The 22,502-nt window shown below is 42.5% G+C and overlaps 1 protein-coding gene across 5 annotated transcripts in view; it reads right to left on the reverse strand.

Annotated features, from left to right (window-relative positions):
- ISX (intestine specific homeobox) overlaps positions 1-12,177 on the reverse strand; it is a 68,776-nt gene extending 56,599 nt beyond the window's left edge. For 2 of the 5 annotated variants that reach the window (XR_005843252.2, XM_040656551.2), the window contains exons 1-3: positions 12,128-12,177; positions 10,879-11,169; positions 4,024-4,266 (exon numbers count right to left, since the gene is read on the reverse strand). Coding sequence is in view for 4 of the 5 variants with exons in the window: in XM_040656551.2 (XP_040512485.1) it covers positions 4,024-4,266; positions 10,879-11,047 (412 nt within the window). In the remaining variant the exon portion in view is untranslated. Of the gene's footprint in view, positions 1-4,023; positions 4,267-10,878; positions 11,275-11,655; positions 11,778-12,127 lie in introns of those variants that run through there. The other 3 variants (XM_025155535.3, XM_046908839.1, XM_046908840.1) reach the window with 2 other exon arrangements.
- Positions 12,178-22,502: the final 10,325 nt, after the last annotated feature.

A 22,502-nucleotide genomic window follows, 5' to 3' on the forward strand; every position in this document is an offset into this window, starting at 1 on the left:
ATGCTATTATCTGTCTTCTCTGAGGCACTGACTGTTCCCTGGCTGGAGGAGAGCACAGGAATCATTACCCATGCTTAACAACTTATGAAATAATTGCATTTCTGGGAACACTCACCCACCACATTTAGTTGTAAAAAGTTACAGGAGACACACAAACACAAATGTACATAGCCAGACTCAGCCTGAGGGAAACACACTGCAGAAGAATTGCCCATGAGAACCTGAACCAAGCTGGGATCCTGCAGCAGGAGCTGGCATAGGTGAAATGTTGAGTCACAAGAGTCTCACACGGGGCAGAGAGGAGGAACTAAAAAAGAAAAGGGGTGCTCAGTATTTAACTTGGGTGTTGACATGGTTCTGGTGCTATGATGCTGACTGATGGCCACAAGAGTTTGCTCTGCTTGTTCCTAAGTTCTGAAGATACCAGCAGTGATAGTGGTTGCATATAGCAGAATGGCAGCCATCTATAACCACACCTCCAAAGTAAAGTCTCTCTCAGTCTGGTCTCTTTCTAAATTGGGTTGTGCCAGTGCTGCTTCTGAGATCTGGGTTTTCTGAAAAGGTTCTGCTGAGCTTTTCATGCAGTTTGCCACAGGTGAAAGCATTCACGTGCTGAATGAAATCTTCCAAATTCAATTGAGGCTCAGCAGAATTAAATGGCACTGCATGTGTATCTCTAGCATATGAGGGCTCTTCTTTTTTTTTTCGCTTACAACACAGACTCTGAGTTCAAAGTGCGAGAATTACTTTGTGATAAGGGCATAAATCTATTTGGTTTAAATGACACTGTATTTCTAACCCATTTAGCTGCAGAAGCCATCTTGTGGGAAAAGCAAGTTTTTAGGACTGCAGTGTTATGGACTTGCCTGGAAATATACTCTAAATCCAAACTCAAGGGTCACTGCTGGAGTGTTCCTGCTATCTCAAACCATCTGCTCATGAAGCGTGTATTGTCATAGTCTCCTCCTCATCTTTCTCCTCCTATCCAAAGAAACACCAAAGAAAACCCATCTCTCCCTCCTCTGAAGTGATTTCGTTGCACGCTTGATCTCTTCTGCTCCCTGACATCTGCACAAATGTGTCTACTCAGTCAGAGCCATGTGCCTTTCCTCACAAATTGTGTAGACATTTTATACAGATAGAGGAGTGAGAGAGTTGTCCTCCATGTGAGAAGACTCTCCTGCTGGTGAGGCTGATGTTGTCCTTTGACACTACCAAGATGTCTTTTTTGCGGGCTCTGTACTTGGCACTCATGAGGCTGCACCTCAAGTGCAGTGTTCAGTTTTGGGCCCCTCACTACAAGATATGGAGGCCCTGGGGCATGTCCAGAGAAGGGCAATGGAGCTGTTAGGGGTCTGGAGCACAACTCTGATGTGGAGCGGCTGAGGGAACTGGGGTTGTTCAGTCTGGCAGAGGCTCAGGGGAGACCTCATTGCTCTCTACAATGACCTGAAAGGAGCTTGGGGTGAGGTGGGAGTTGGCCTCTTCTCCCTGATAACAATGGTAGAATAAGAGGTAATGGTCTCAGGTTGCTCCAGGTGGGGGTCAGGTCAGATATTAGGAAAAATCTCTTCTCCAAAAGAGCAGTGATGCAGTGGCACAGGCTGCCCAGGGAGGTGGTGGAGTCACCATCCCTGGAGGTGTTCCAGAGCCGGGTGGATGTGGCACTGAAGACATGGTCAGTGGGCATGGTGGGGATGTGCTGGTGGTTGGACTAGGTGATTTTAGAGATCTTTTCCAACCTTAATGATTCTATGATTCTATGAGTGTTTTCTGATTCTGTGTAACCAGCCTATAGCTACTGTGCCAAAAGCACACCTGGAGCACAAAGTCACTGGTAAGAGAATGTTTGTTTGCTATTAGCTGTAGACATGGTAGGAGAAGTTTGTTTGCTATTAGCTATAGCTGTAAGGACTGCCACTGGATGATGCCAGCCTACCTCTCGTGGAGGCACTGCTGGTGACCACATCTAGAAAAGGTGACTCCAGCTGTAGCCAAGGCAGGAGAAAAAGAGCTGCCTGCTCTTTTCCATTTGCAAAGAGTGGAGAATGGAGACTGGAGCTTATGATGTTGGAAAGGATTTTAAACCCAGGCATCCAGCTCTCTGTTAAGAATGACACAGTGTGTGAACAGGATCCGAAACATCATTGTTTGTGCACTGTGGGGAAAATGCCAATCCAGTGCTTTTGGTTCCTCCCTCTCCTTCAGCCAGTTTCTATCAAAGACTCAGCAACTGCGGGAACCAGTAGCCTAGAAAATGGCACATCATTAAAGCTCTGCTTGGTTTCAAAACCCCACTGCCTCCAGGGAACAGAGGGATTTTGTTTAAAATGCCTTTAAAATATAAGTTGTCATTGAAAGGGTCAGCTCAACCCAGCTCGGTTTTATACAGGTAATTACATGCTTTCTCCCGCTTTGCTTATCAGGTGGATACCGACCACTGTGCCAGTCAATGAGGCTAAATGCTGAGCTGGGACACTTGCCTACCTCCTTTGCCACACTGGGAAAGTGCCTTCCCCATGGCTGGGGACTCTCTCCTGCACAAAATACTCTCCTTTTCAACACTCACAGGCAGCTCTGTATGCCAGAGTTGCACTTCCCTGACTCCTCCTCAAGGATGCAACATGGGATTTTGCCTTCCTGTCATTAACTGCCTGCAACTTATAAGAGGAAAGTTGGCTAAAATATTTGCCTATCTTACAGTGCTTCTCTCTGCATCAACACAGACTGTCTCCTAGAGAAGGAGGAGGTGATAGCAGTTTCTCACAAGACAAACAATGTGGGAAACAAAGATCTTGCTACTGCTACTAAGAGGCTGTTTTCGGAAGTGTAGTATTATTGTCCACATTAACCTTTCTGGAAACTCAACAAACTTAAAGCAGCACTTGTCACATCCTACATGTCTGAGCTATTGCACACTGCCTGTTTACCTGTGTGTGTGCTGCTGACCTGTTCACCACCTGTGCTATGAGTCCAGGGTGTGTGCAGTGCATCAAGCTGATTCGGCATGTTCAGCAGCCTTGCTCCTCCTGTTGCACAATACCCATTTCCTGCTAGCTCTGTAGATTGCCTCCCAAAGTAGGAGGGCAATAAACCCCCAAAGGAGTCCCTGTCATTAAAACTGATAGGGTTGACAAGCCTGAGCTACAGCTTAGCTCAGAGCGTAGGCCTCCAAGTTTTTGATGGTTAGACTGAAGAATCATGCACAGAATCACAGATAATCATAGGGGTTGGAAGGGACCTCTAGAGATCATCAAGTCCAACTCCCTGCTAAAGAAATTTTCCTACGATAAGTGATTTCCTACAGGAGATTTCCTACAGGAAAGTGTCCAGACAGGTCTTGAATATCTCTAGAGAAGGAGACTCCACAAACTGTCTGGGCAGCCTGTTCCAGTGCTGTGTCACCCTCAAAGTAAATAAGATATTGCCTGTATGGAACTTCCTGTGCTCCAGTTTTCACCCATTGGCACTTGTTCTATCGCTGCACTCCACTGATAGGTGTCTGGCCCCATCAACTTGACTCCCACACAATACATATTTATAAACAGTGATTATATCCCTCTTCAGTCTTCTCTTCCCAGAGCTTTCCTCATAACGGAGGTGCTCTAGACCCCCATCATCTTGATGGCCTTCTGCTGGGCTCTCTCTAGAAGTTCCCTGTCTTCTTGAACTGGGAAGCCCAGAACTGGACACAGCATTCCAGATGTGGCCTAAGCAGGGCAGAGCAGATGGAGAGCCACGCTCTTTATGATGCACCTTAATATACCAATGGCCTTCTAGGCCACAAAGGTACAATGCTGGCTCATGGTAAACCTGTTACTCACCAGCACACCCAGGTATTTCTCCTCAGATCTCTTTTCCATCAGGTCATCCCCCTAAACTGTACTGGTGAATCACACCTGTGACTCAGGCAGGAGCTTAGAGTAGAAATATTTGCAATGTTTGCTGTTACGTATCAACATGTGAGATAACAGCTATCATTTCGAGTACTCTAGGAAAAAGTTTTGGTCTGGAGGCACTCACCATGAAGTGGATGGTCCACTGGGAAATCACACAGTTGGTCTTCCTCTTCCTCATGTTTTCTTTTGCCTTCCAGGTGTTCACGTCCTATGTCCTCACCCAGGAAGGAAGATGGGCTGTTAGTAGCTCTCCTGCAGTGAGCTGCCTGCACTTTCTTTGCTCTGGTCATGCGGGTAGCACACATGGCAGGGAGAAGCATTTTATCCGAAGGGAAGTCATTCTCTAATTGACTTCTGCTGCTGAAATCTGTGAAGGACACAGTGCAACAAAGCTTTGAGAAAGCAAATGTAATTGGGTGCGCTTCCCTGTATGGGTGAAAGAAAGAAACATAGGTCTGGTCTAGATACCTTACCATTCCAACTAGATCATAGCTAAAATGAACTTACTCTGCCTATGTTTTGCATCATTGTTAGGATGACCCCCAGGTTGCCAAGGGTGTGAACCTGGTGAATTCATTCCCCACAACCTAATCTTTTTCCTGCTTTCTTCCACCTTAACACTTTGAATGATCCCTGTGAGAGAAGGAGACACAGCCAAATGATCAAGAAAGATCAGTCTCCATGCCAGGAACCAAGTCACCAGCGGCCTTTTCTGAAGAACCCGGAAATGCAGTAAATGTGGAGCTGCTCTAGAAATCTGTCAGCAAGATTGCCGTAGAATTTTCTGGATGCCAAATGCTTTTAGAATTCTGATCCTTTCTTTAACACCTGCGGGTATATCTATTGTATAGGAAGACGGGCCATAGAGCAGGCTAAAGGTCAGTGTCTCTCCTGGTTCAGGACCTTTTGTCCTTTTCGGTACCTCTGACCAGCCTGCAGCTCAGATCACCTCATTCTAATGGTAGTCATTGCCCAGGCTGAGTCAACATTTCCCATCTACCTTTGTAACAGACGACACTGGTGCATTAGTGCATTAAAAACACTCAGTGGAAGTTGAGGCTAACCTCAAGGCTCAGGCTTCACTCTCCAGAGACAAGATAATTGGGTCTCTGCTGCTTTAATGGGCAAATCTAGATTTTGATCTAATTTTCCCCCTTGCCTGGACTTCTTTGCTTGGAAGGGCAGAGTAAGAGGCAACGCATAAACTCGGTAAACTTTGTGAAGTTTAGGTTCCATGGTTAACTCTGGACTGAAGTTAATGTTACAGCACAAATCTGTCAGTTATTGACACCAAAGAGCACTAAAATATTAGCATAATAATGGATTGAGCAGTCACTCACATCTAGGCTCTGGGAGTTGCAGCACACTGAGTTATTCTACTCTCCCCGCTCATATTCAAACAGCAGCAGGTGTGGCCCCAAATAGGCTGTGCTGGCAGAAACTCAACTTTTAATACCTATTTCATTTCTCATTCAGGATATAGCTCTGGCAAATCATCTAACTTTGTAGAGTTGTCAAAGTTTTATTTTCTGAATAAATAGCAAGTTCTATTTCTAACCAGCCTTGAAGCAATGATAATTAAAACATCTGGAGATGAAGTGACCAATTCTGCCCTCAGTGAAAACCTACACAATAGAAATTGTACAGAGGGAAGACACAGACATGAAGAAAATATAGTCACAGGAGCTCTGGAAATTAGCCAAAACTTCTTTTCAATGATGAATGATTATTCAGACATTATCTTTTCAAACTATCACAGATCTCCAGGGAAACTGCGAGGAAGCACAACTGCATATGTCCAGCCATGCTGACCTTAAAAATGTGGTATGAGGCCCACCTCTGTTTTTGAGGCACACCGTGCAAAACGGGACTCCTTTAATTCATTTGGGATCAATTCATTTTGAGTTTTCTGGTCAGAAAACAGATGGAGTTTTGAGCAATGTTCATGGGGTAAGGGAGAAGAATAGATCTGGAAATGGACACTGGTATGGGTCTGGGATTAGATAATCCCAGTGTTATTACAGTGTTAGTGTATATTCTTAGGATTTCTATCTCAACCCTCGATCACTAAATTAAGGACTAGTTGCACTCTGTTGCCAGATGGGATGCTGTGAAGATGAAAATGTTACAGAACTGACAGCACTTTCATCCTAAAGCAATGAAGAATGCAAGGGTGCCTGAGCAAGGTGCTTTTAGAGGCAGTCATTAAGCCTCCCTAAGAATGACACTGGCATTTTCCAAATTATGATTTTTTTTTCCAAGTCTTTATCTTCCATACACAACTTTTCCTGCTTAGAGTATTCCCCTGAGATACTCGTATACCCTAGTGATGGGCATAACTTACGCATGAAGACATATAGAACAACCATAGATTGACAAAGAGAAACCAAGGTGGGAGTGGGAGACTGTCCTAGGTAGATGGGAAAATACTAGCGTCTGCATGAAGTGGTAGAGAGGAGTGGAAGTATCTGTTTTTTGAGATCAGAGAAGCAAATTATAGTGGTATGAACCTCATGGAGAGGTTGGAAAAATCAAGGGAGCTTTCTGGAGAAGACTGAAAGTGGATGATGCTGAGTTTAAGGCACAGATCTGAGAGTTATGAGTCCCAGAATGTAGTCCTCCTCCTCCTATTGAAACCTTCTGTGGTACTTGCTCACCTGAACAAGCAAGGGCATTAGCAAGTGATAGCTCTCAAGGCCAGAGAGTATTTTTCAATGTATATTCATACGACTACAGCAAAGAGCTCAGAAAAACAACCAGTGAAGTGGCATGGGGTAAAATTTCCTCTGAGTACTGCAGTTTTCTTCATTTGTTCTGGTTGTAGAGGTGGGCTGATGCAACATGGGACATTTGCTACTGCTGTGCACAGAAATGGCTTTGACTCATGGCCCCACATGGTCATTTCGGTTTGATTTTCAACTGTGTAGGAAAGGATGGAAAATTTCAGGCAAGCATGTAAGATTTGATTTTGAAAACAGGTTATTTCCAATGCTCTTAAGTTCTATTTAAGCCTTTTTGTGTAATTCCTAGAGAGAAACTGACCTGTTGAAGGCCCCAGGCATTTTAGGGTCCTACTAAGATGGTGAATAGGGACCAATCTGTCACTAAGAACTCCAAGCAGCTTTTTTGTGTGTGTGTGTGTGCTGTTTTTCTCTTGCTTCTTTATCTTTTTTTTTTTTAGGTAGATTAGTTTTTCTTGTGAAAGGTGGGGTGAATTGTTGATATTGGCCAGATGGTATCTATTCAGTTATATGCCTTCATCTTCTGTTTACTCTTTCACAACAAATCTGGGTGGAGTGTTGCTATGGGTGAAGTAAATATTCACCATATTGACACTTGTGTGTGAAGCGGCAGTTGAATTCATATTAATTTGCATATCCTTAACACAACAGGGCATAATGCCGACAAAATAACATAATTACTGTATCTATTACTGCTTTTACTACTAATTTCCCAGGTGTAGTGTACTTATCCCAAGCTCTCCTTGCCTTGACAAAAGACCTCCTGTTGGTGGAACCTCACTGACAGAAACTGGGGAAGTAATGAACAATTATTTCAGATGTACTTTCAAGCACATTAAAATCAAGTTCCCAGGGATTTCAGAAGAGGGGCCAATTCACTTAACAGATGAGTGACTAGTTTAGCAGACTGTCCCTTTTTCTAAAACACACCTGCTAGTCCACCCGTTTAAAATGAAAGATTTGACACTAGGAAGGAGACCGGTACTTGCTGAGTGTTTATTTGCGCCCCTTGCAAAGGCCATGGTTACTCTTTCCAGGCACTCTGAAAAAAATTAGAGGGGAGAAACAAGCTGAATACTAAAACACCTTCTTGTTCACCATTCCTTTTTTAACTTCATGGGAGTCTCTCAAAAACTCAAATCTTTCAGTAGACTTTAGACCAACTGCAGTTCTGGGACATCTTGTCGTCATGTTTGTGTAGTAATCACACAAATGCCTAATACTGCAATCAGGCTTGTTGGAAGACTACACTCCTTATTCCAAATCACACTGAAGATACTTTTATAAAAATCTGTGAACTTAGGAATTGGGCCCAGAAATCTTCTTAGATGTGATCAGCTCCTGCCCCAGCTTTCCATGAGTTGCTGTCACTGTACATCACATTCTTTTTGTCATAGAACAATTTAAGTTAGAGCTAACAACTAACCAAGTTGCCTTGGAAGAGGACTCCATGGTAAGCTATGATGACGTCCCTCATTTCTGACATTCTGAATCTTCTGGTCCCACCATCTTCTCAACACTTGAAGCCTAGATTTAGGATTTAGGACCAGTGTTACCTTGGTCTCCAGACTGCCTAGATCAGCAGACTGGCTGGACAATTGTTTCTAGCCTGGGTATCTAGTTCATGGGAGATATGGGTATGTGTATGAGCCATTTCTGACTCTTGTAAATCATAGCTTGGCTCAGATGCATAACATATGGGAGGTGGGAAATCTACAGTAAGATATGACTCAGCCCTGACGTTAGTACTTCCTCCTTTGCTGCTGTTGAGCTGTTCTGAGAGTGCAGCTGGACTTGTATCCTATCCTGGAATTTCCAACAAGTTCCCTCGCTCATTTCATTTCCCTGACCTTGGCCAAATTATATATGACTAAATATTTACATAATTTGTTTAATGCCAGTGTTAAATGGCATAAAGTTGGATGACTTTGATGAAACACAGCAAGAATCCCAAGATGTACAATGCAGAGTGTTACGGTGTTGAAATAAACTCTATCTGCAAAAATTGGCAATTCTGCTGGGAAAGTAAAGAGTAATAAGCTTAGGTATCTCTCTGGTGTTAGTAAGAAACTAACAGTAAAAATCTTTTTCATTCTATTTTTTAAGTTCTTTGATCAATTGCAACAACAATGTAGAACAAAATTTTGGAATTTCTGTACTGCTTTTCTATGTTTTCTCAGTTTTAGAGACAGGTAAATGAATATTCATGCATGTATACCTCTTTCATTAGTCAACATTTTACGTTGCCTTAAGTAAATTAATTCAGCCTTACTTTCTAGTAGAGAATAGAAGGGTCACTGTATTCCCTTGGTAAGCTAGTCCCTGGCTAGATGATGATGTGAAGTCAAAGGCAAAGCCAGGCTGTTCTGCCTTCATCACTTTCAAAGTGAAAAACTGACTGTACTCTCAGGTGGAGCAGTTTGGGATCTGATGGTACTGTCAGTACAGGAAAGCAATTACCAGAACCCGCCATGTTCCGCTTACTGTTTTGTCAGTTCTTGAGCTTGGAGTGGCACACTTAGTGGAGATGCACTGCAAAACAGGACTGGTCATCTTCAACTTACTGATCATGAAACAGACTTAGTATAATAGATCTTGTCTACAATATTCCTTTTTGTTTCCAGGGGGGAGCCTCATGTTGTTTAAATGCAGTTTTATCATCTGTGCTATGAACAGCACTGGCTGTTTTCTGTGATGTTGTATGTCTCACTTTGGATCCAATAGCACAGAGTGATGGCCATGGGCCTTTTGGAAAAGACTTTCAACTCACAAAATCCTACTCCCACAATGCTCACAGCAGCATTTTCCCCCACTAGGCAACCCAGCACCTGTTCTCCTTTGTTGTGTGGGTCCTCTTATACTTGCACCAACATCAGCTATGTCCTTGTCCACTCCTGCAAACTGGCAAGCTCTGTGTTTCAGGATCATATTTAAAATATAGCCTGGATCTGGTGCTCATTTTACTGTATCTCCTTTCCTGATTTAGATCTTGTTTTCTTTCTCGTCCAGATAAGAATTCCATTTGGACATAAAAAGAGTTGAAACTATGTGAATAAGCGGTGGTCACTTGAACCATAAGGTCTTTAGAAAAAGACTCTTACTACTAGTTCATCCAGTGCTCAGGGAAATGGGGTAGTGTTCCACAAAAAATCTCTTTGTGTTAGAAAAAATAAGCAGTATCATTAAGCTTTGTTGAAAGCAGTTAAGCAAGAAGTGATTGAAAATCTTCCACCAAAACTTCTGATCATTTTTTCAGGTTAGTGAAGATGCCTGCATACACAAAACATTCCTGTTTCATGGAAGGTGTAGATTAAAAAATAATAATAAACATTAGATCCAGAAAATGCTGGTCATTGATCTTTGTTAAGGAAAAAAAGAAGACAGTTTCAGAAGGGGTAAAAGTTTGCTCATGGCCAAATTAACTTAACTGAGGAAACTGAAGTAAAAAAGGCTAATGCACTAATGCTTTGCTATGGTCTAAGTCATGCTAGTTATCTACTGGTTGGTTTTATTTAGTACATGAAAAGGCCTAGTTTCCTTGATCGTAAGCAAAAATGATTAAACACAGATGATTTTTCTTTTCTTGTTCCAGTGATTGAGTTCTAAAACTCCTTAGCTACCAATACCCTTACAGAACATTTCTCCTGCCTGAGGATGAGTGGTCAGATTTATCAGAAAATGATACCAATATGAGATTTGACTATCACTTCAGACCACAGTCAGCTCTTCACATAAATGAAACTCAATCATCTTCATTAAGTTGCAGCAGTTTTAGGGCAGCTTCCTGAGTTTCAGTCTTTCCTTGTGACAAGCATTGCTTTTTTAAAATTATTTTTTTATTTTTATTACCATTATCATTATTATTTTTTAATTAATTAATATTAGAACCATTGCTTTTTAAAGGGAATTGTACAGGATGTTCTATTTTCAATGAGGACACCTCACGGTTACTGAAAAGAGCGATCTGCAATGACTGCTCAAGTTGCATACCCATTTCTCCACTGACACTGGATTGTACAAAATCCCTTCAAAGACTGACAGCACAGCTCAATCTGCTGTGAGATTAAAAGGAAAATAATTTCTGTAATGCAATGAGTGATTTGTGCCTGACTATGGAAATCCCAAATTCCTGAAGAATTTAAGAATGAAAATTCTATCTAATCAGACCAGGTAGTTTTAGGGGTTAAACAAAACAAAATAAAATAAAGGTAATTTTCATTATGTGAACTTGTACTTACCAAAGGCCCACGGTGATTCTGCTTTTAAAGCTGGAGATGTCTCAGCGTATTTATTCCTGTTTCTGGTTTCATTGCTGGTGGTACTGGCAGAAGGCTTCTTTAAGATCTCCTCAATGGAAAAGGACAGGCTGGGCTTCCTCTGGCTGGCACATTCACAGGGATCCATCATCTTCGTACCAGGGCAGCACCAGGGTAGAGAGCCTTCTCCCGCTCGCCCTGCTCTTGATGCACCCCAAGAAACATGCAGCTGGGAAGGTGTGCACCTCTCCCTTCTCGTGCCTGGCCTCCTTCCTGCAGGAGCGTAGGAAGGAGAAACAGAGGCAACCCCGAAGTGAGCACGCGTGCCTGCTCCTCTCTGCTGGCCAGCTTGGGATCTAGAGCTGTGCTTGCGTGCCTGGGGAAGCCAGCATCAGAAGCTGGAGGTGAAAAGTCTCACCAACCCCACCCACTTCCAAACAGCCCCAGGTCGGAGCAGATATACAAAGCTCTGAGCAATTGCACTGCCATCCCTGGAGGAGGTGTACTTCTCACAGACCCAGGTGAAAAAAGCCCTTGAAGAATTGCTTCATGTTGGAAAATTCTGTTCCTGGGGCAGTTATCCTCCTTTTCTAGTTTCAGACTGCAGTCTTTGACAACTTGTTTGATTTTGTGCTATTATGAACTTAAGAAAATAGTCGGCAGGACAAATACTTCTCCTCCATGCTGCTTACTAGCAAATGAGACACTTGCTAAACTTCTCTCACATAAGGAGGTGTCACAAATCAAAACCTTCCTTACCAGCACCTCCCAGGTTATCCTTCAGCTCTCCCCCATAGCCACCAGCTTTGGCTCAAATTCTTTTTTCTCACTCTGGAAACCCTTTGAACTTTCCAAACAGGTGCTTTTCAACATCATCCCACCTTATCAGTCGCAAGAAAAAAAGAGAGGCCCCTTGCAACACGCTTAGGAACAGGAATTAGTGCCCTCTACCCCCCACCTCTATTCCTAGAGATAAAATATTTTCTTTCTCAAGCCATCTAGCTAGATAATCATCCCACCGGCTGTCTGTGCCTCCCAGTCAGGCGTCCATCGTGGAGAGAGAAGATTTCCTAGAGATTGCTGATAAATGCCAATGATTCCACTCCTGAGGCACTACTGTATTCTTGTTAATTTTTATTTGGGGAAGAATGTGTGGTTAGACACATTCCTGCTCCTTCCCTCTCCCTGTCCCCTGTGGTATTTTGTGTGTCCTTCTGGGATTGCCCCTCACCTTTTAGATTGTTACGGTTGTGTCTCCCTCTCCTGCTGGTTCTCCTCTGTGCTTTCCTTATCAGGTCTTATTACTGTATCTCCAGGCCCTGCCTTATTTGTCCAATGAACTGACAATTCTTGCGCTGATATCCCATCATATGACCTCTTCATTGAGCAGAGACCAAAATTACTGTGTAACCAGGGGGCAATAAACCACATCTGATAAGATGAAAGGCTTTCGGCTTTTTCCAGATTCCAAATACTGGAAAAGGGGTGGGGGTGGGTGGGTAAGTGGAAAAAGAACAATGAAAGGTAAAAAAAAAAAGTAATGCAGACAGTTATAACAAAGACTATTTAATTATCTGATTTTATTAATCAAGCTTCTCCCCAGGCAACAGGTTAGACAAGAGAGTGTCTTTTGCTCCAATGAAATGGAAGAGGTAGAGAAGTGCTGTTCCTTGTACCCAGTGCACTCCTCTGCATCCCCAGTGCCTCACTGGGGACATCTGTGTGAAGGAAGATCTCACCCTTTTCGTTGTCTGATGAGGAGGCAGCTGCTGCATGGATGCAAGAGGTCTCGTGGCATTGCAGGAAAGACACCTTGCCTACAAATTCTACATGCATAGAGAGGTGCTGCTCTGGCCAAAGGCAGCATCACCATCTCCTCTTTCTTTTGGGTTCTGTCAGCACCTATATTTCTGGCTGGGAATACAGTGAATGATTTCTTCCCATTTTCTGTTTAGTCAGAATGAGAGAGAGGGTCATCTGTGGGCTGAGAGGAGATGAGCATGCTTTTGAGGGAAAGAGCAAAAAAAAGATGCTGTGAATGTACACCTTGGATGGAAACCGCCTATTTAACAAAAGGGCTTGCCTTTTTGCTCATGATTCCTGATTTAAAAATCAGCTGGAGATTGAACACCAGGAAAGAGCACAAAGAGGAACTCAGTTCATCCTCCTACAAATGCCTTATTTTCCCTGCTCGCTTGCCTAGGACCTGAAACAGGGACCAGTCTTCTTGTAGTGGCTTAAAATCTTACTCATTTCTCAGATATCACGAGTCAAATGAAATGTCCTTGACCCAGCCTACAGTGTATTAGTTTAGCATATATGACAGTGTCTGGACTCTGCTATTTACTGCACTATCTATTACCTGGAAGATCCCAGGCACACAGCAACTATCTCCAGGGACTGGGATCCTCTGTTTTTTTAAGCTCCCTCTTCTGCCCACCTTTCCAAAGGCTGTACATAGGTGCAGGAGTGAAGCACAACCTCTAAATTTGTTCTACTTCATCTGGCAAATGAAGCCCAAGAAAGGACATGCTTTCCTTACTGTGATAAGGTCTTTGGTTTGTTATTAGAGCCTGTTCGTGTTCAAGTGGCTCATTTCTTGCTGCAGGAGGACAATTCCACAGGAAAGTCTAATGGGTTCATAGAAGCATAGAATCAAAGAATCATAGAATGGCCTGGGTTGAAAAGGACCATAATGATCATCGAGTTTCACCCCCCCTACTATGTGCAGGGTTGCCAACCACCAGACCAGGCTGCCCAGAGCCACATCCAGTCTGGTTTCAACACTCCTTATGAGAGGACTCAGATCTTTGGAGGTCCCTGGCTAGAGACTCTCAGGGCAAAAAATCTACTTCCTATGCCTCCTCTGCACTCCAGCTCTGTTTCTGCTCAGCTAAACACACACCACTTTGAAAAGAAGAGACACAGCCTTCCAGAAGTGATGTCTCTATGAGAGCCCACACCAGCTTCTAAAGAAATACAAGTGTCTCTGCGTTAAAAAATATTCCAAACTAAAAAGAGGGGAGACAGGTACACTCCGAGTTTTCATACCTTTATGCGGTGATCACACTGACAACACGTAACAAGTGAAACTGGAATCTCAGTATTCACAAAATACACACTGCCTGTCTCCACTGCCGACTCTCTCTGGATAGGCACCTGCTGAGACAATGCTGTAGTCCCATGTTTCAAAACCAAACTCTGCATGTTTGTGTATCTATGCTGTCTTAGCTTGTGACTCTGAACCTCCCTGCTGCTCGCAGGGGCAAGATGATTTTCTGTCTATGTTTGGGTTTAAATGGGATGCGCACACGCAAATTTATAACTTGAAAGCTTCCTCGTGAAGGCTTTATTTTTGTTCTGCCTTATTGTATTGTTCGTTTTATTAAACCTGAAGGCAGTGCCAACTGAGAAATATATTTTTGTTCTTCTATATAGAAAAACACAACAAGCTCTAAAGTAGGAAAGAGAGTGAATAAATGACAGCTCTTGAAAGGAGATTACAAAGCATCAGTGTAATGATGCATAAACCCCATGTTTTGCATACAAAAGTTTCTTCAGAAAAAATAAGTAGATTTGATGTCAAAATGTTTAAGTAATACTGGAAGACCTTAGCATTTTCATATTTCTTTACATAACAAAATGGAAAAAAGTGAGATGTACTATTTCATTAACAAAAAAAATTGAACTCTTTCTTTGTAATGGCTGCTATGTTGGATTTTCTTTTCTTTGTGTTGTATTAGAATAAAGAAACGGGGAAAAAATAGAAGCTTGAAATGCAAATGAACATTTCACAAATTAAAATATTTCTGTCGACTCCTTTTTCCAACGATGGAGTTGCTGAAATGTAACAAATTATTTATGTTCAAAACAAGGAATGATTTACTTTTAAATTACTGAAGAATGAAGAAGTTATTTTTCTGTCAAATTCTAATATGATAGCTTTTGTAGGGAAGTTTGGGGATGTTTTTATGATTCTGCTTGACCTGGAAATGTAGATTACTCTCATCTGTTACAATTACTGTGCTACCTGTCTAATTTAGTCTATAAACCCCCTGCAGGTAGGAAACACATCTTTCCTTGGAGTTGCTGGGCTCTGAAGGCAACTCCTCATACCAACAGGCAGCTGTCTACAGCAAAATCATGCCATGCTGATTTTCTCAGCTCTTCTTGTCCGTGTCAAGCAAATCTAGAAAACCACACAGTGAGTGAAATTTTTTACAATACAGTGTGCTTTCTGAAAGTGAAGACTCCTAAACGTGCTGACTCAAAATCATTTTGAGATCAAATCTTGGGAGCTCTTTGTGCTATACTGCCTATCTCAAAAAGGAAAACAAATTGCATTTATGCTGTTGCTTAGGAAGTGTGCCCTTTCATACAATCATAGAATCATAGAATGGCCTAGGTTAGAGAGAATCTTAAAGATTATCGAGTCCCAAGCTGCTGCTGTGGGCAGGGCTGCCACACCCCAACTCAGACTGCCAAGGGCTCCATCCAACCTGGCCTTGACTCCCCAAGGATGGGGCGCCACAGCTCTCTGGACAGCTGTGCCAGTGCCTCACTGCCTCTGAATAAAGAATTTCTGTCCAATATCTACTCCAAGTCTTGCCTCTCTTAGTTTAAAGCCATTCCTTCTTATCCTATCGCTATCTGATCACGTAAAAAGTCACACCCCATCCTGCTTATAAGCTCCCTGCAAGTTCCTGCACCAGTGGTCTCTCTTTGCATAAAGATGATAATGGGGCAGTGTTCCACCTGGTGCATGAAAGTGTCTCCCTCAGCTCCCACTTCCACATGTAGAACCAGAGCGGACTGGTGCATACATTCAGCACAGAGGCCACAGCTCGTAAGACCTCCCCTCTGAGGGCTTGTGCTCAGCTAGCTAATACAGAGCAAGTATAGGCTTGTAGTAAGAGGCCCCAGTGCTAAGGTTCACCAGAAATTTCTAGCTATGGCACAGCTGCAGATTTCCCATGTCACCTCTGGAGCTTCATGTCCTCGTAGGCTGTATTCTGTGCTTTATGCCTTACTGGACTCTAACAGCCTCCCTAGTGACAGCTGCTCCGATCTTCTCAAAGTTCAACAGCTGGCAACGATCTAGCAGAAAGCCCACACAGACTGCCTTCTGCAGTCCTTTTAACCTCAGATTTATTAGCTTTGTTGTCTCTGCAGATTTCTCAACAAGCCCATAAATTAGAAATATTAATAAAAGGGACACTGTGGGTTTAAACTGATAACATTCATAATGGTTCTTTTTTAAAATTATTATTTATTTTTATGGCACAATTATTATCAATTGACATTTAAACTGGCATCATAATCCATCAAGGTGAAATGGACTCAGAAAGCCATTTCTCCCAGGCCAAAAATAATAACAGCAGCAGCAGAAGGACTGCAAGACAGAGAGCACACAAACAGTTTGAGCCCAGGTCACCGATTACGTATTTTGAAGGTGTTTGTTAAGCAATTTCATCCTCTGTTTAACCCATTCTCATACTTCATAGTGCTGCCTCTCCCCTGTCAGTTCCCTCGGAACCTTTACAGAGTTTTTTTTCTGCCCAAAATATTTACCTAATCCATGACTGGGAGCCTGGCTCTTTGCTTTGAACGAGCAGGAGCTGTTATATGTGGGAAGGGCTGAAGAGATCAAAGGTTGGCCTTTTTGTAGCAATTCAGGCCTCTGAGCAGCAATTGCCATGGAGAACTGTCCGGCATGGCCATAAAACTGGCTTTGATCTGTTGTTTGGATGGTGGAAAGTTAAAAATAAAGAGAGAATTTGCTTAATTTAGCCCATCCTTGCAAACACTGGAAGAACAGTTCTCTCCCTACCTACTTAAGGAGGCCATGGAGACTGCTTGTTGAGAAATAAAAGCATTTCTTCAGAAAGGAAAAAAAAAAGGATGAAAATGCTGCAGGAATCAATAACAGAGTAAAACAGAAAGTTCATGACCTCTAACTCGTTATTTCAAATCAGCTGTTGTTGCACAGTGAATAAATGTCATTAGTGATGCATGAAAATGAACTTCATGTGTTCTAGAACAGTTCTTCGTCATCCAACTGTGGAGAAGGCACTGACTCTTTCCATGAATCACTAGCACTGGACTGGACTGTTGTTGTTTTAAAGCTGTATCTACAATGAAAGAAAGAGGCCTCCACACATTTTCTAGTATGTAGATGCCCAGCAGAAGCTAATCTTCTGAACAGTGCTGTGGTGAGTTGTCTTGTTTTCCAGCAGGAAGGAGACTGGCACGTTCAAATGAACAAAATGCCTGAAAAGGGTGTTCCTAACTTCCCTCTGGAGACACGTATCTCCACTGTTATAGAATCAAAGAACCATGGAATCATTAAGGTTGGAAAAGACCCCTAAGATCACCCAGTCCAAACATCAGCCCATCCCCATCATGCCCACTGACCATGTCCCTCAGTGCCACATCCACACAGTTCTGGAACACCTCCATGGACGGTGACTCCACCACCTCCCTGGGCAGCCTGTGCCACTGCAGCACCGCTCTTTCTGAGAAGAAATTCTTTCAACATAAACCTCCCCTGGAGCAAATTAAGACCATTACCTCTCATCGCTGTCAAGAGGGAAAACCTTGACAACTAGTTTAGATAAATTGAAAGTTAAGTGCCTAGAGTATAGAACCATCCTCTCCATCACCTTCAGACTCACCATACAATGTATTGATTACATCTGCTTCAAAGCATGAGACTTCTTTGTCCCATACACTTAACCACATACGCATTGTATTATTTTATTTTGGCAGATGCTTTTCTCAGCGTGCTAGTATGAAAAATTATGCACAAAGTTAACCTAGCAGTAAGCAGATGTCAGTGAGGTTAAGCTGCCCCTCAGTCTCATTGCTATATGGGAAATGTTTATGCTATGCTGTTGGGGTGGAGCTGCCATCTATTGTCATCATCCCTGAGAAGACTGGTCCAGAGTCATTCATATCCTGCATACAGGTGTATGCAAAGTAGCTTTCCTGTCCTGGGAGTATTTTGAGATTTCAAGCGGTGCTCCTGAACCAAATTAGGATGAAAAATTAAACTGCCAAGGACTCCAAAAAAACCATGAGAGCAAATTTTATTTTCGGTTCTTCAGTATTAGTGCAATAAAATTGGTTCATTTTGTTTATAATAATATGCTTTGTCTTGCTATTTATCTTTTAGTTATAATCTCATTATAATTAAAGCATTTTTAATAAATATGTGGCCTCAAACACGGTAAACTACCTTTTTTTTAAAGCTACAAGAACATGTTTCAACAATATGAAGGGTTTTCAAAATATTTACAAAAAATGAATAGTGAATTCGTCCTGATGGTGCAGTGCTCTGTGTGCGCGTTGTAAATGCATGTGTTTGCTGCTGACCCAGTTTCTTGGTCACTTAGATGCAACTGAAAAATCAACTGTTTGCTAAATGCATTCAGGAAAAGTTACATTATGCATGCCTTATATAAAGCTGCAGTCTGTCCTGATTAACAGGTGGCATAGTTAACCACCCAGTCACGTTACACCATTCTTCAAAGCCCTTTCCTCTATCTTGTTAGCTATTTCCATAATCCAGCAGTCCAGTCTGGGAGGCATCCTGGAAAGGAGTAATTGCATATATACGGATAATTTATGTGGGAATAAAGAAATTCTGTATTGCATGCATAATAGGGCTTTAATCTATCTGAGATGGTCACAGATAAACAAACTTGACAATCCTACCTTTCTCCAAAATTGCTTTGATTTCTACAGGAAAAAAAAAACAACATGTTGTGTCATAAAGTTCCCAGACAGCTCTGACACCCTGTAAGGACTTTAATTAGTCAACACCTTTCACACAACAGGCTTTGCAAATGGTTTTGTGAAATAGTGTTTTCGTTACCAGCAATTAATTCAGTGTTAAGAGACAGAGCTGATATTACATGGTCACTGCTTGAACCGTTTCTTCCTCTCAAAGCCAAGGAGAGGGCACTGTGCCCTGTGGGACAGCATATCTGGGCTGCTACAAGCCAGGTGGGGAAATGAAAAATCGTCTTACATTCCTGTCCTCCATTCTAAGTCAAGTCATCCCTGTGGTGAACAGATGTTACTGGGTGAGAAGTGATACTTTTATCCACCTGATTTCTATGCAAAGATTCTTCTGCACTTACTTGACGTACTAAATCCCGTGATTTACAAGCCGAGAACAACCTTGAAATTTTGCATATAAGGGCTTCTGCAGCTTTGCAAGTTTTTATCAACTTGCACAGAAAAAAAAAAAAAACAACAGAAAAAAACACAGATTCATTCTAGAAAGCTGAGAGTTGTCCCGCCTTCTTTAAATGTCACACTTCTGGTGTCCAGAAATATAATTTTGAAGATATTAATAATGGGAAAAGTGACAATAATTCATGATTTTTCATGTAGAATGCCTGAACCCTTACTTTTTCTAACAGTGTATAGGAAGCAAAGTGATTGCGATCCTTTCTGTTCTGGGCCTCTTGCCTGATGATACCTTAAGTGTAATTTCAGGATAGGAAAGGAGTTGGGATGATTTGTATTGTCCAATTTCTCTGTAGGTCCTGAACAGAAATGGTAAGAGGACATGAAGATTTGTCCTCAGGGTCATACAAATGGGGTCCCAAAAGAAGAATAAACTGTGTTGACAGAGGAATGAGAGCAGTAGACAAAAAAGACTTGGAGAAGATATTGGGCAGGAGCAAGATAGATTGGTGGAATATACTGGGAGATATTATCGTTGCAGCTTGTCTTGTCAACACATCATCTTTGTCATTTGTAAAATTCAGGTCAAACTCCTTGAAGAGGGAGCAAAAGAGATTGCACTGTAGTGATTCATTAGTTCTGCTTACAAAACCTAGAGAAAATGTCACTTCTAAATTTAGACAATATATCAAAATTTCAGCCTCTGCCAGGGATAGTTGTGTCAGACTGACCAGATGGCAGGATGGCAGAGCAAGCAGTGAGCCCTGCAAAATCCTGGGAGAGCACAAGACACCTGAATACAGACCTGAGAAGGAAAAACAGACACACCGATGGAGATGTCCATTCACATAGTGAGGAGATATGACCCACTCTTTCCTGGCAGTACTGTCCCCTCTTTGAACCAGCCCTCTCTCAGGCTCCTCCCCTTCACCTAGGCAGCAATGCAACTTTCCCCCTCCTTTCCCTGGGGATCCTGAGAAAATGATGAAGTGTACAACATTCCTAGGCTTTCAGCATTTTGCTTTGTTTAATGGGCTCCAGTGGGAGCTCCTATTAATCCACTCTGGAAAGAAGAGAGTTTTTGTTGTTGTTGTTGCTATTGTTTGCCCCCTTCTGCCTGAGGCAGGTCATGAATTATGTGCCTGATATTCCTCCTTAGCTCCTGGACTTCCCTCTGTTGTCCCACGGGGGCCCATTAAGAGCTTTCTTGCTGCATCCCTCCAGAGAAAGGCCAAGTGCTGAAGTGGCAGATGTAGGGGAAGAGAAGAGCTCTTGTGGCTCAGAGAATTACAGGATCTTTGGAAGGGAGCAGCAAGCCATAGTTAAGATTTGGATAAAACCAGGATGCCTCCATAGCTACAAGGGCTTTTGTGGGTCTGATGGGGTACTGAGTTGCATACCAAAATAAATTGTCCCATTACAGGGCAACAAGTGTGGTTTGGGTGTTTTTCCTTCTCAAATTGCCCTCTGAATCATATTTCCACTCATTTGGTTGCACAAGAACTCAAACTTCAGGGAAATGGACACCGTTGACCTGGGGCTGATTGCAGGTCCTTTGGTAGATCTGGTCCCAAAACTACACACATCTAACCTGAAGTATAGCTCCAGCTGCCAAGCCCGCCTAAATCTTTGGGGCAGAAATGCCCTAGCCCAATATTCCTATGTAACACCTAACGAAGCTGTTTTCATGCATTTCTAATCTTCCACTAGGAGACAACCCATTTCTTCTCATAACCACTGAATTTTTAAATGTACTTCTGTAATTTCTGATGTGACATTGCCATATGCTATGAGAACGGTTTGTAGTATATAGATGGTGTATGTGTGTTTGTCTTTTTTTTTTTTTTTTCCCTACCTCTTCTTTCTTTCAGTCTGTAGTCAGAAAGCAACCATTCTGTAATTGTGTGCCAGCCTGGCCTCTCTTCAAGTGCACTGCCTGCCTTTTATCCATAAAATCACATACTGGAAAGTCCCTCTCAAGAACATTATTAGTTGAGGCTGCAGAGTCAAGTACTGGAAAGTTAAGGTAATGCCAGACTTAAGATTGCTTCTGCTCATACATTAAGTGACAGGTGCCTTAGGACATAATAAAAGCTTTTGGAGATGGTCAGACTCTTGCGGAAGGCGTGAGGATCTGTCTCACAGCTAGCACCGATCAATTATGAGTTATTTAGCTGCATGAACTGTCCCTCACCTGTGGTACCCAAACCCCCTTCTCTTTGTGGGTTTGCCCCATTGTTTGTGTCCTCTGCAACATACAGGATGTACTAAAATCACAGTGTCTGTGGCACACACCACAGCACTCTGCAGCAGACAAGGGGAAGAGGAAAAGGAGAAAGAGGCAGTTGGGTTTTATTTCCCTGCTCCCAACAACCTCTGAGAGGGATGAAAGGGTGTTCTTTCAGCCCAGAAGGCAGCAGAGAGGTTTTGAGCCCAACACTCCTGTTTGAGAACTTCTAGGTAGATCATAGCTGCCTGTGGTTTGATTTGTTCCTGGCTTATTCAGTCTCCTTTGGTGATGAGATGTCAGTCAGTGCAGGCAAGGCATTGAAAAAGGGCTGTAAATGTAGGCTATTTTCTGGCCCACCCTTAAGAGAAAAGGTAGGTTTTCTAATCTCATTCAATGGAGTGCAGAGCAGCTGAACTATGCACGGACAGAATAAGGCAATGCGAAACCCCCTTGACTACCTAAAGGGAAAGCTGTCTGAGGATGGGTAACAACATTTATAAAAACAGCATTAAAAAACGAACAACAACAACAACAAAACAAAACCTTTTTCCATATTGTATATTTATTTAGGGAAAAAAAGTCCCTGTAATTTCCTTTTAGCTTTAGGTACATCCCTTCCCTCTGCTGGACGCTGACAGCAGACTCAAGCAGATGTTGCTATATCCATGACACACAGGTTGCCATTTCCAGCTTTCCCTCATGGCCAGGAGGGCTGAAAGCATTTCTCAGTAATGAAAAGAGAGATGCTGTCATCAAAGCAGAGCTGGAGCCCTAGGCACATGCCTATGCATTAATCTATCCTGAGCATCACATAGATTTGTTCCTCTTGCGTCTGCAAAGGCAGGTACAGCCTTGGATGTGCTTTATCCATAGGAACTTGCCTGCAGACACCAAATACTGATTGTGATCCCTATGTTGTTGACATGACTGGATGAATATACAAGACACTGTCAGCTTTTCTTTTCCTTTTACAAGTACTTTTCTAAATTTGGTTTATATGCTAGTACATCAGTGGTGGAGGTGAGGATGAGATTCAGTTCGTAATTACTCATCAATTCCCATTTTCATTAATAAATTTCTTATACTCCCTTGAGGAACCATGATGAACACAGAGAACTCATTACTTTACATCTCCAGATCTTTCACTTCTCAGTCAGTGTTGGTCAGTAACGCACATAAA

The sequence above is a fragment of the Gallus gallus genome, chromosome 1, assembly GCF_016699485.2.
Source record: "Gallus gallus isolate bGalGal1 chromosome 1, bGalGal1.mat.broiler.GRCg7b, whole genome shotgun sequence".
Taxonomy (NCBI): Eukaryota; Metazoa; Chordata; class Aves; order Galliformes; family Phasianidae; genus Gallus; species Gallus gallus.